Source organism: Neophocaena asiaeorientalis, unplaced genomic scaffold (genome assembly GCF_003031525.2).
Source record: "Neophocaena asiaeorientalis asiaeorientalis breed wild unplaced genomic scaffold, Neophocaena_asiaeorientalis_V1.1 scaffold407, whole genome shotgun sequence".
NCBI classification, from domain to species: Eukaryota; Metazoa; Chordata; class Mammalia; order Artiodactyla; family Phocoenidae; genus Neophocaena; species Neophocaena asiaeorientalis.
The window spans coordinates 203897-217079 of NW_020174060.1; the positions used below are offsets into that span (position 1 = coordinate 203897).

The 13183-nt window shown below is 55.5% G+C and overlaps 1 protein-coding gene across 1 annotated transcript in view; it reads left to right on the plus strand.

Moving 5' to 3' along the window:
- Positions 1-7955: 7955 nt before the first annotated feature.
- ZBED10 (Putative protein ZBED10P) overlaps positions 7956-13183 on the plus strand; it is a 10093-nt gene continuing 4865 nt past the window's right edge. Inside the window, 6 exon segments of the mRNA XM_024754458.1 lie at positions 7956-12101; positions 12103-12286; positions 12289-12411; positions 12414-12553; positions 12556-12688; positions 12691-12954. Of these exon segments, the coding sequence (XP_024610226.1) occupies positions 12051-12101; positions 12103-12286; positions 12289-12411; positions 12414-12553; positions 12556-12688; positions 12691-12954 (895 nt within the window). The 5' untranslated portion in view covers positions 7956-12050.

Consider the following 13183-nt stretch of genomic DNA (forward strand, 5'->3'; position numbering starts at 1 on the left):
AGGTGCTGTGACAGATATTCTCAGAAACCCGCAGAAGCCCCACCTCAGCTTCCTAACCACAGGATTAAGGGCCGGGATTGTAGCATGGCTTCCCCCCTGCTGCAAAGGTCAGCCTTTCTTCCCCTGACAAAGCCCGGCAGACATGAGGGAGATGATTCTCTGCACCCACCCACTCTCCGTCTCCTAAGCAGGAATACGGGAGGCGGGAAGGGTTACTGCAGAGGCTGCAGCCTTGATCCGTCGTGATCCTGGGTGCAACGGCCGTGCCCTTGGTCTGCAGCAATTGATTTGGCAAACATATTTTTCTCTTTTTTCTTTCTGCCCAGCCTTCCAGGAGCTGTTGACTGAACAGCCTCAGCTCAGCTTCAAGGTCGAGATAGAGAATCGAGACCTGGGCTCCCTGGGTTCAAAGTCCGGCTCCTCCCGACTACTAGTTGAGTGAAAGTTAGTCTTTCTGAGCCTCAGTTTTATAATAGCACCAGTGCCTGCTTCGTAGAGGTTTTGACTGTGAGCTGAGGGAACGGATTAAAGTGCCTGCCTCGTCAAAAAAATGCCATCAGTAAATCACACGACTTTTACATAGTAACTCTTTACTTCTATGGCCTCCTTCATTCTGCCAGGATCTCAGCTTCCTTCACCTTTTCTTGTTCCCACCATGGACACCACACGGATCCACCCTGTGGAAAAGGAAGTGGCAAGCCCCCTAGGTACTTCGACGTGTGCGATAGGACCTGGGAAGTAAGCACCATGAAAAATACCTGGGGCCTGTGTATGCATCTGTGTTTCTGTGCTTCACGTCAAATGTCCTTAATGTAATCTATAAATGTAGTGTCCTCTTGTTGAAAACAATGCTTTGGGGGAGTGAGGGGAGAAGAGAGAATGGGTACTAGACTAGATCTGCTGAATTCTAAAGTTCTCAGGGAAAATAAACATGTAAGAAATAACCATGGGGACTTCCCTGGCGGTTCAGTGGTTAGGACTCCAAGCTTTCACTGATCCCGCAAGACTCGCTGCACGGCTGAAAAAAAAAGAAGAAGAAAGGAAGAAAAAGAAAGAAAGAAAGAAACAGGAAATTTCTGAAAAAAGCAGAGTATTTACAGGGACATTAGCCCTCCCAGATATTTAAAAGTATTATACAGTCACAGTATGAAAGGCTACAGAAATGAAGACAGTGGTGCTGGGACATGAATAGACACATCAATGGAAGAAAACGAGTCCAGAAATAAATTGATAAACATGGCAAAGCTAATCCGTGAGGAAAAGATGAATAAAGGCAATGAATAGTGTCGGGACTCTCTCCCTCCCGGCAACAAAATAAATGTCAGCTGGATCAGAGATTTAACAAATGCAAATGAAACTATAAATGTACCAGAAGAAAACACAGGGGAATTAAAAAGAAATTATCTTGGGGCTCGCGCCTGCGCGGTCTGCGCCAACCCGCGGGCTGCTCGGAGGGACGGAGGGACGCTCCTGCTGGGAATCCTTGGGACCAGCGTGTGGGGAGGTTCCCTCCCGCCCAGCCGTGAATGAGGGATTACCATCCCAAAGAGCTCATTTTTTTTTTCTTGAGGTGTTCGGAGTTAGTCCCACACCACAGATTTTCACTGTTTATTTTTATTTAGAAGCCAGCCTGTTCTCCTGATCAACTGTTAGCATAATTGCTAACCCTTAGACGCTGAATGATTTACGGTGATGAGAGTGGAGGAAAGGGTGAAAATTATGGTGAGAGCAAGGCGACCATGTACACTAATGTGATTAACAAGTATGTTAAAGTTTGCATTTTGTTTGCTTGTTGTTTGAGTCGAAGATACTGTGACAGATTGGACCCCTGAATTTTTAATCATATAAACTGAATAGGATACATGCGCTTTGGAGTCGGGTAAAATCTTCAATCCAGACCCTCCAACTTGCTGCATAACTGTGACTTTGGGTCACAGTTAAATAACTGCTCTGAACCTGTTCCTCCTTTGCTTAAAAAAAGAAAGAAAAAGAAAAGAAATTATCTTGTAATGGGGAAGATCTAACTAAGAGGGGCAAACAAGAAATCCAGCAGTGATGAAGATAAAGTTTGATAAATTTAAATTAAAATTTAGATTTTCTGCAAGGCAAAAAGAAAAAAATTAAATAAAAAAGATAAATGACAAATGGGAAACAATTTACAACTCATGACAGACACAGAGGTCATCAACAAGATAAAAAGGACAGAGTAGGTAAATAGAAAAGGAGTCAAGCAGACGGATCACAAAAGAAGTGGTAGAAATGACTTTTGAGCATGAAAAGATGCTTCCCATCATTTATAATCAAGGAAAGCAAATTGAAACAATGTAGCCCCATCAGTACCTATTATATTAGCAAAGATCAAAACTGATAATAGACTAGACATGTATATTAGTAGCCATAGTCAACGTACCCTGCATCTCCCCATGCTCTGAGTACTTCCATGCATACCAGCCAACTTCCAACTGCCAGCAGTCTTCATGTTCTGTGCCGAAGGCTGGAAGTGCCGTCAGGAAATTATTGCCATCGGCACACTCCTCAACCAACGGCTGATGGGACTTGTATGTACACGCTCCCGGGGTGTCTCCAGCTCCAGGCGCCCATAGAGCAGATGGCTTGCGCTTCTGCCTTCGCCATGAGAAATGCATGCCCTGGGCAGCCTACCCAGCGAAGAAATATGACTAATGTTTCTTTATTAGGGGATTAGGGGAACAGACTAATCCCAAAATGACCTGGAGCCAAGTCTGGCCAAACCTCAGCAGAAGCAGAGTCAAATGAGCAAAAAAACTAAATGCTTGTTGTTCCAAGTCAGGGTTTTCAGGTGTTTATTATGCAGGATTATGGTGACATAGCTGACTGATGCAGTGTTATGACAGATAGATCTAGCCCAGGGTGATATACATGTTATGTTTCTACTCCCTTGTTGATGACACTTGCATTACTCCAGGTCTTCCTGTTATAAACAATCAGCATCCCTAGATGTGTCTGTGCAAATGTGCTGGAACTTCCTTAGGATGTATGTCTCCATGTAAAGAGCAGAGTTCTGGGTGATGTTTACTTTCAGCATCACAAGATATTGCCCAATGGCCCTCCAAAGAGCTTGTTTACACTCCTACTAACATTATATGAACTCCTGGACTTCATCTGTTATTCAGCCTTTTTTATTTTTTCAATCAGATAATGTGTGTGAAATGGTATCTTGTTTTAACTTGCATTTCCCTAATAATCACTGGTGAGCCTGACTCTCTTTTCATCTGTTTGACCATTTGGGTTTCCAATTCTCTAATGTGCCTGTTCATATTGATTGCTTTTCTATTATCTTTTTTGGGGGGGGTATTTTTCCTATTGGTTTATAGAATTTCTTTATGTATTTTAGCTACAAGTCCCCCTAATCCTAGAGAATCTAGTGCCAGGAAGAGAGAGGGAAGAAGACGGTGTGTTTGGAGGGGATGGTGGTGAGATAAAAAACAGCCCCATCTTTTCTACTGCTCTTTGAAACCATTGTTAAAAAATTGAAAAGCTAATCACAAATTAAGAAAAAATATTTGCAACGCACATATTTGTCAAAGGACTTGTATCCTGAATATATAAAGGACTGAACAAAATATAAGTATATAAAGAATATAAAGAATTCAACAATAAGACAAACCCAGTTTTTAAAAGTGGGCAAATAATTTGAACCCACACTTCACAACAGTTTTTTCATTTTATTATTTGTATCTCCCAGTTTTGCAATCAAGTCATCCTTGGTTCTAGAGTGCCTCTGGGTTAACACTGCAAAGGGACCAGCTGATCCCATTTTATACAGACCCTCATGCGACAGTACAACTGTGAAATCATCTGTGGCTCCCTCCATCTCTTACTTTAACTCTCCGTGTGACTGAGTCTCGTTTCCTCATCTGTATAATGGAGAAACCAATACCTCCATCTCTGAGGCATGGAGAGAATCAAATAAGATTAAAAATAACTTTGATAAAGGGCAAAGATATATACTCTCATTGCAGGGGTCCTAGTTTTAGCTCAAGCTGGAGGACTGCACCAGCCTGGAGTTGATGGGCCCAGAGCGGGGGCGCTGGAAGGAGATGGAAAGAATTGAGATCAGCCCTGGGAAGGTGAGCAGGGAGGACTGTCCAAGGCCCGGTGGTGGCCAAGCCTAGGCCCTTGGATTTGTCTGACTCTGGCGGTGGAAAGAAGCTCAAGATAGCCTATGAAACAAGAGTTGGGTACTTTGGTGTCCAGGTGGGACCAGGTGAGGAGAGGCATTCTCCGCTCGGCCCAGGAAACGCGGCCTTTTTGGCCCCGGGATAATTCAGTTGGGGGGGGTGGCAGAGCACCTCAGTGGCGGCGCGCACGGACGACCCGTGGGTTGTCTGCGAGGCCTCCGCGGTGTCACCGGGAATTTGCCCCAGGAGATACCCTGGGTGGGTCTCATGAAATGCTGGGTGAGCCCTCAAGGCGGGAAGAGACTCCGACACACGGATCATTAGCATTACCGTGGTCCCTTCCGTCCGCACGTGCGCACAAACCCCGGGCTGCGCTCGGGCGGTCGGGCGACTGCTGCGGCGCAGAGCCGAGGATGGAAGGGGCCTTACGAATCCGCCAGTGGAGGAGGAAGACCAGGCCACCGTCGGCCCGGAGCGCCTGCGAGTGCTTCCTCCCAGGTCACACAGCTAAACTAGCACTATTAAACACAAACAAAGAAACAAAGCCTCCCCCCCACCCCCCCAAAAAAACACCCCCAGCACTGTTAAACGTGTACAAACGAGGCCCGGTCAGGTGAGAAAAGCGCGCGACTTTCGGCGGAGGAGGCGGTGTAACACCACTGCTTCCGGCCGCTGCGCCTGCGCCTGCGCGCTGGGAAACAGCGCCTGCGCCTGCGCGCTGGGAAACTGCGCCTGCGCACTGCGCACTGCGCCTGCGCACTCGGTGCTGGCTGCCTGCCGGAGGAGCGTACCGACGGCTGGAGAGGAGTGGGCGCGGAGGACCTGCTGACTGGCGCTCCCGGAGGTCGCCCCGGAACCTGGACCTCCCACCAAGCTCTGCAGGGCCCTTAGCGCCTTAAGGTAGGTCCCGCTGCGGCGCGGGGGTGGGAGCGAGCGGGGCGGCGGATGGCTTGTGCTTACTACCCGCCGCGGGGGCGCGGTCGGCCGCCATGGGAGCTGCGCCGGCTTCACAGCTTCGCCAGCCCCACTAGCCAGCCAGACTTTTGGCCGTAGGTAAGCCGGGGAGGGGGCGTTGTGGTCACAGACGTAGACTTGGGGGCGAGGCGGCTTTCCCTGACCTGACCTGCCCATCGGGCGGCCCAGGTGTCCCCCTTCCAGCTTCCCTCCCCTTCCCAGTGCCCCGCACCTGAAACACCCGGTGAGGCCAGAACTGGACAGCGGCTCGTATCCATCACTCACTCCGTGCCAAGAAGTGTCTTTAAACACTGCTGCTGTATGCGTACATTAACTCCGTTAATCTTTCACAAGTCAGCGAGGTGGATGCTTTTATCCCTGTTGTATAGGCTCGGAAACCGAGGCACGTAGCAGACGAACACGGCTGGTGGGTAGCAGCCAGAATTTAAACCCCCATAGACCGGCTTTGGACTTCATGCTCTCAATCCATTGTGGAGAGCAGCCTCGCAGAAAAGAGCAAAGGGTTCTGCTGGTGTGTAGTTTAAAACATCTCATTTTATGTCACTTTTGCATATTGTGAAATCTAATGAAGCTTGGTTATTTAAAATCTCTCCCTTAGGGTTTAAAAGTAGCCAAATTTGCATGTGGGACAAAACCCCGAAGTGTGTAGTGGTTTGCACTACTCTTTTTCTTCCACACATTCCTCTGGTCCCATGCTTTTCTTCGTTTTCCATCTCCTCATAGGTGAGCGGGTGGGGAAATGAGAAGCCGAGGACTTGTAGGCTCACCAAGTGCTTTGAAGTCTCCTGGGGTCTGGTGGATAGACAGGTACCACCTCCCCGCCCCCCCGCCCCAGTGCAGGGGCTGAGAGAAGAGGGGGCTGGTGGGACTGGGCAGAGTGAAAACTCGGAGAAAGGTCTGGCATAGGTATCGAATGCCCAGGGTGGACTGAGCTCTGCATGAGGCCCTAGGGTGAGGCAGGCCCAGGAGAAACAGAAAAGTGACCACTGTGCTTCTGGGCATGCGTGTGGGGAAAGGCCTGGTGAGTGCAGTGAGGAGGAAATCTCTAATCCATGGAGCCAGCACACGTGTAAGTGCTGAGGCACGTCCTGTCTCAGGCTCAGCCAGCAGGTTGCTAACCGCTCGGGAATCTATAGGCTCTTGGACATACTGCCTTGGGCCCTCCCCCTGCCCACACTCAAGGACCTGCCAGCCACCATAGCCGTCCTTCTTTGCGGTGTCAGGAAAAATAAAAAACTTCTGTTTCATGTGCAAGGATAAACCCACCCACCTGTGCCTTGAGTCCCTCTCCCTCAGGAACTCCTGCCAGCAATCCTCCCTTTCTTCCCACTGTACCTTTTCTCTCTTTTGAGACAGAGCCAAGCCTTTTCCCTCCCACCCCAAAGCGTGACCCTTTGACATTGCAAGTGTCTGCATTCCCTGCTTCTCATTGCATAGCCCCGGGGCTCCACTTGCTTCATCTGCTGAAGGGACCCTGTCTGTCTTTTCTGGAAAGTCTTCCCTTGGCTTCCCTAACATTACTTACGTTTTTCTGTGTCTCTGTCCTCTGCCTGTCAGGCATCTTTGGAGTCTGCTCATCCTCTACCCTGCCCGCAGTGTCAGTGTTGCCTGGGCAACCACCCTTCACTCTCTTCTCCCACCGGTGTTTCCCCTCAGTTTCTATGGAGACTTTTACATGGATCTGTATCTTTAGCTCAGACTTCTATCCCCTGACCCTGTATCTGTCACATCTACTCCTGAAGATTTGTTCCAGAAGAACCTCAAAATCACTATATCAGTAACTGAACTGTATTTAGCAGGGACTGGGGTGTCCCTCTGTATCCCCTCCTCCTTCACACCGCAGCCCAAGGATCATCTGCATGGCTCTCCAGACTGTCCCTTCTGCTCCAGTCCCACCTCTATTACCTGCTCCTGCCCTCCTCCCCGCCTGCTTCCCAGGGCTGCACCTGCCGCCTGCCTTGTGTGGTCCCACCCGATGCGGCCCTGGAGTCTCCACCTTGTCGCTGTATCAGGTGCGTGTATCAGCTCTTATGAGAAGTGTCACAAACAACTTCTTACTAATAAAGTCCTGGAGTCTGTGGGTGATTTTCTTTTTAAATTTTACATTTTAGATTCGTGTAGACTCCAGGCTGGCTCTCCACAGCATCCACCCTGCTGTCATCCTGGTGTGCTTCAGTGAAGAGCACGCGGTGCCAGTCATTGCCCAAGATCCCAGACCTGCCCCGGGGACTGTCAGGGGATGAGGTTCCTCAAGCAGTAGCCTGGGGTAAGCGACCCTGCCATGGCAGAATCTAAACTGTGTCATAGACTCGATTTGCCTCTCGGTCAGCCCGTGGCCTGGCTCCACAGCACTTACCCTGCTTGCCTTGCCCTGGTGCCAGTAGCCGTTTCCGAGTTGTCTTCTCGTCCTGAGCCCCACGTGCCAGCCGGGCAGTGACTGTCCTGTGTTTGTATGTTCAGGGCACGGTGCTGGCTCCTGGTAGGTATTTGACGAAGTATTGTTAAATGGTCGAGTGGCTCAAGGGTACCTGCGGAGTACAGGTGGACTGGTGGGACAAGGCTGGCCGTTGGTGCCCTGGGTTCAATTAGTGCGTCCTCAGGCGAAGGCCTTGGGGTGTAGCCCAGGCTGCAGCCTAACTCACAGGTATTTTTTTTTTTCTCTGCCCTCATCAGTGAGAGCAGGTGGGACATAGGCCTGCTTTCAGTACCGTGTTCTGTGTTCTCAGGAGCAGTGAAGCCTATGGACTGCTCTGGTCCTCCGCTCTGCCACCAGGCATCACGTTGCTGCTCTGGGTTTCTGTTTCTTCGATCAAAATAAGAGCGAAGGTTAGTCCCCTCTGGCTCTGACATCTAGAGCCCTTGCCCTGGACCACGACGGTGTCTTGTACTTCATTTACACCTTGATCCAGCCCCTCCACCGCGTCACGTCCCGTGAGCTTCAGACCCCTGGTTTGGTGGTGGCTGACTGGGTCATCGAGTGATGGGCTTGGGTGGTTGCCTCTCGGTTCTTCCGAGGCCCCTGTGGCTGGAAGGGGCTCCTCGGTATCGCGTCGTCCACCCTGGTTCACAGCTGAGTCTCGCTTGAGCCGCCCAGCGGGCTCGTCCCCAGTAAAGGCCATCCTGCCATCCCTGGTGATCCTTCTGAATGTTTGACATCACTCGGTGTCAGAATGTTCTGGTGTAAACCTCCCCATTTAAGCTGCATCTCGCTCTGGTCTGAAGAGATGCTCACTCTCGGCTGTTTGGGGCAGGATCTACGCCGTCTCACTCTGAATCTTCTCCTTCCCAAGGAGACACAGCCTAGCTCACTGGGCTTTTCCTTCCCTCTCATTTTCTTTTCTTCTTTCCGCATGTTTCTTCTCTGACTTCTTCATGTGTCTTTTCTTTTGAGAGCCCTGGATTTGGCCTCACCTGCAGGACAATGAACGGGGTGGGGAAAGGAGTCGAGGACTGTGCTGAGGTTTGCGGTCTGAGCATCTGGGTGAGCAGGAGTCCTGTTTCCTGAGCTCGAGTAGACTGTAGGCCGCGCAGGTGAGGGGAAGCCTGCGAGGGAGTCGTGAGCCGAGAGGGGCTGGCGCTGCTCAGCCGGTGAAGGTGGCCCTGGTCAGGGAGAGGGTGTGGGAGGAGAGACGAGGCCTGGAGACGAGGAAGCCCAGGAAACACCATTAAGGGGCGGGCAGAGGAAGAGGGACTAGAACAGAGACTGAAAAGGAGTCGCAGGTGACAGGAAAGCTGAGGAGATGTGCTGTCCCGTAGCTGCGGGTAGCAGCATTCCAGGTGGGGGGCGTGGGCAGGTGCTGTAGTGCGGAGAAGCGCACTAGGCGGGGCACCGGGGGTCCCTGGGGCCTCAGCGGGGGCACTTCAGGGAGCAGCAGGGGCCGGAGCCGGAGAGGAGTGGGCTTCGAGGGGAGGGGGCGCTGGGGGCCTGCGTCACTGGCATCAGGAGCTGCCCCATACCGCGTGCTCTGACAGAGGCTCGGGAAGCCTCGGGCCGCGTTGCTCCCCGCTACTGAGCGACGTTGCCTGTTTATGAGGCCCTGCGGGTGCCAGGCATGGCCCCGGTGCCCAGGACGCAGAGACTGGCCTCCACACCCCCGTGGCCTGTGCTGACAGCGCCAGCGTCCGCAGCTCCTCCCAGGAAGCCTGCCTGATGTCTTGGTGAGGTCCCTCCCGCCGCAGTCCCCCAGCCCTGCGGCGCCACTGCAGCGCCTCTGCACGCCCTGCACCTCGGCTCTTGTCTTCCCTGCCGTGTGTGTGGGGGCATTTTACTCTCATCTGCCCCCCGCCAGCCTGGGGGCCACGTGCACACAGGGGCCTGGCCTACCTTATACTGTATCCATCACACAGGAAGACTGCCAATGCCTTCTAGGCTCTGGATAAACATTGAAGGAAAAAAGAGATGTGAGTTAACGTGGCAAAGAACATGGACGCAGAAACCACTCCTGTGCAGAGGGCTGGGGGCTCCGGTCGAGGGCTGCTCCGTTGGGTCTGGAGGAGTGAATGTCAGGCTTCACCCAGGAGGTGGCATCTGGAGAGTTTTGTCCTGGGATTGATTTCATATGGTTACTACCCCTTACATCCTCTGCTCTCTTCTCTCCCCTCCGGCCTCACTGTCCCGTCAGTGGGCCCCGAAGTGAGTAGGCAGCTGGCTGAGAGCCATTCTCTTCATCTTGCCTTAGATCTTGCCTTGTCTTGTGTCACCTTGCCAGAGAACAGCCTGAGCCTGTCTTCTCATTGCCCCAAGCTCCCAGGCACGTCAGAAGTCGGAAAAGTCAAAAAGCCCCACAGGAAACACACTCAGGATCCATGGGGCAGGAGTCCCCTGTGTGTGCTGACTCCTCCATGATCAGAGCCAAGACCCCACCTGCCACGCTGGCTTCTCCTGGCTCCATGTTCAACACCGGAGCTCTCAACACCCCTTCTGAACTTGGCCGGGGCGCCAGGGAGCATCTGCCAGAGGCTGAGGTCAGACTGGAGTTTGTGTGCGAAGGGGAGGAGGCCGCAGTGGCCCCGGCAAAGTCAGGAGCCCCGGCTCCCAAAGGAGGATTGGGAGGGACCTATCCCCGCAGGGGAAGAGACCAGCCCGCTCCTCGGCAGCAGCGTGCGGGCCCCGGCACCTGACCAGGCTTTCCTGGAGGAGCAGGAGGAAGGCCTCCTGGGGCTGCGTGTCCGCAGTGAGAAGAGAGCAGCCTGCCCTGGAGAGGCCTGGTCTTGGCCTGGCTGCCCCCTGTGCAGATGGCCACCCCGCTGCTGGGCAGGATAAGCCAGAGGGAGACTCCGGACCCTGTGGCCTCCAGTCCGTGCTGGGGCAGGAGCCCCCGGTGCAGCCTGAGAAGAAGGTGTCCAAGTGGAAGGCGAGAGGAGGGGGAGCTGGCAGGAAGGAAGTCGAGGGACCCAGTGCTCAGCTGCAGTCCGGTCCCCTCTGACTTCCTGCTGCTCCAGGCGGCCAGCCTGGACAGGCTGGAGGCGGGCCAGCCTGGCGAGGATGAAGCGGCGAGGCCAGCCGACATCCTCATAGCCCACCTGGCCGGAGAGGCGCGTCACCTCAAGACGCGGAAGAAGAGGCGCTTGCTTCCTGGGGAGGACTGCGCAGGCTGAGGCCAAGGGCTGGGCCCCCGGGCACTCCCCGGGCCCCCTGGACACCCTGGGTCAGAGACCGTGCCTGACGTGAGACGCTTCTTTACCATCAACTGCAGGAGTGTCTGCCGTGTCACGTGCGCCGTGTGCCTCCGAGCTCAGACAGGGCAGAGTTAAGGGGCGGCCGCAGCCTGCAGCTCTGCTCTGTCGCTTGGCAGCTAAGCGCGGGTGGGAGGTGGGGAGGAAGCCAGCTGCAGCCGGCCCTGGGGGGGAGCGGGGAGGGGGGCCCGAAAAGAAGCAGAAGGACCTGCCCACGGGGGCCACCAGCCGTGCCCCGAGGAGCTGCATTCACCGCGCTGCCGCTGGGTTCCTCACCTCTGGAAGATGGTGACGGACGGGCGGGCCCGAGCAGCTGGTACAGGCTCGGCCTCCCCCGCCTACTCCCACCGACGGCAGCTGGGGAGGACTGAGGTGACGTGTGTGCCCCCAGCCAGCTCCGAGCACGGGCCTGGAGCCAGAGCGCTGCCGAGTTGCCCCGCAGCCCGGCGCTGCCCCTCTCCTTTGTCTTGGCCCCGCTCTTCAGGAGGTTTAGGGCCCAGGTGGACCATCGCTACCGCCTGCCGTCTCCAGCCTTCTTCTCCCGTGAAGCCCTGCCCCTGCTGCACGGGGCGATGGGCAAGCAGGTGCGTCAGGGGATGCAGTGGGCCGAGGGCGGCCGCGTCCACCTCACTGTTTCCGTGGCAGCCCGGGTCGCGGACGTGGACCACACGGCTGTCACCGCCCACTGTGGGGTGACGCAGCTGCGTGGCCGGCAGGTGGCGTCAGGCAGCCCGAGGAGGCAGGCCATGCCTGGGTCCGACGCCTGCCCCTGGACAGGGCTGCGGAGACGGGCCGCGGGAGCTGTAGGGGCTGCTCAGCCTTTGTGGCTTGGCCACAGCGCTGCGCCTGGGCTTCCTGGTGTCGGGCGGCTGCCCGAGTCTGGATCAGGCCGTGAGGACGGGGGGCTACACCCACACCCCCCGCTTCGCCCACTGCCTCGACTCCCTGGTGGGAAACTTCTGTGTCACCAACATAGTGTTCAGATCATGCTAGGCACGGCTGGGGCCAGCTGCAGCCACTTCCAAGGCTCTGCGGAAGCCCGGCGGCTCCTCCCAGCTGCAGCGGCAGTGCGGCCTCCCGGCCCACCAGCCCTTCTTGGGGCTCTCGCATCCCTGGGTGTCCGCCTACCACTTGCTGGAGTGGCTGGAGAAACGGCAGCTGGGGAAGGCAGGGGCAGCCCTGTCGGCCGTGTTGCGGAGCCTGACGGACAGTCTGGTCAAGCTCCTGCAGCCCTTCTGGATGGTGGTCCGGGAGGCGAGCGCCGCGCAGGCCGCCTTGAGCTTGGTGCTGGCCCCAGCTGCGCTACCTGCGCGTCTTCCTGGCGCAGGTTCGCGGGCGCTTTGAGGAGCGGAGCACCGGGGAGATGGGCGCGGCCGTGCCGCTGGCCGAGGGCCTGGCCCTGCAGCTCTCCACAGACCACCAGCTCCCTGAGCTCTTCCACCGTGAGGAGTTGGTGCTGGCGACCCTGCTGGACCCCGCTTCAAGGGCAGGATAGAGGCTGCCCTCCCCGAGGGGGCCGACATCAACCATTGGAAGCAAGTTCTCGCGTACGAGGTGAAGGAGCTCGTGGCGTCTGAGTACTGCTGCCGCCCTCCCCTTCCCTGCAGGGCCCCACTGCTGTGCGTGTGGACACCCCTGAGCCGCGCAGGAGCCCTGGGGCCGAAGGGAAGGGCCGGGAAGCGCCCGAGCAGAGAAGTGGGACCTCTGGGTCCTTGCTGCTGGGCCAGAGGGAGAGGAGCCTCCGGAGCAGGTGGAGAGCGGGGGGCTGCTGGTCTCGGAGAGGAGCAGCGCTTCCCTCTCCACGGAGAGCCACCTGGTCAGCATCATCCGCAAGAAGTACCTGCGTGAGAACGAGACAGTGGGTGCCCAGGAGGACCCCCTGCTTACTGGCAGAAGCGGCGGGACGTCCGGCCAGACCTGGCGAGACTGGCCGCCATGTATCTATCCTGCGCCCTGACGGGCGCCTTCTCTGCAAGTGTCTTTGCGTCCCTGGGCGGCCCCACCATCGTGGAGCATGACTCCCCTCTCCCAGGGGAGACGGCTGAGCGTCTTCTCTTCTTGAAGACCAACCTGGAGCATCTCCCGAGCTACACCCGCGCCCCTTATCTTCCCCAGCAGGGACCTGGCCGAGGCGCGCAGGCCGGTGAGTGACCGCAGGGTCTGATGCCCTGAGAAGCTGCCTGTGGGAAGTCTGCGTAGATGACGGGAGGGGGCACAGTGTCACGTCCTAGGACATTAGACGGGGACAGCCAGGCTCCAAAACTTGTTTGAAAAGAATGAGGACAGTTTCTCAGTTCTTGACAGATTGTCATTTTCGTTTTCGCGGAGATGTCATCTTCCATCTGCCCACTGCTGGAGTCACTGCCGGCAGT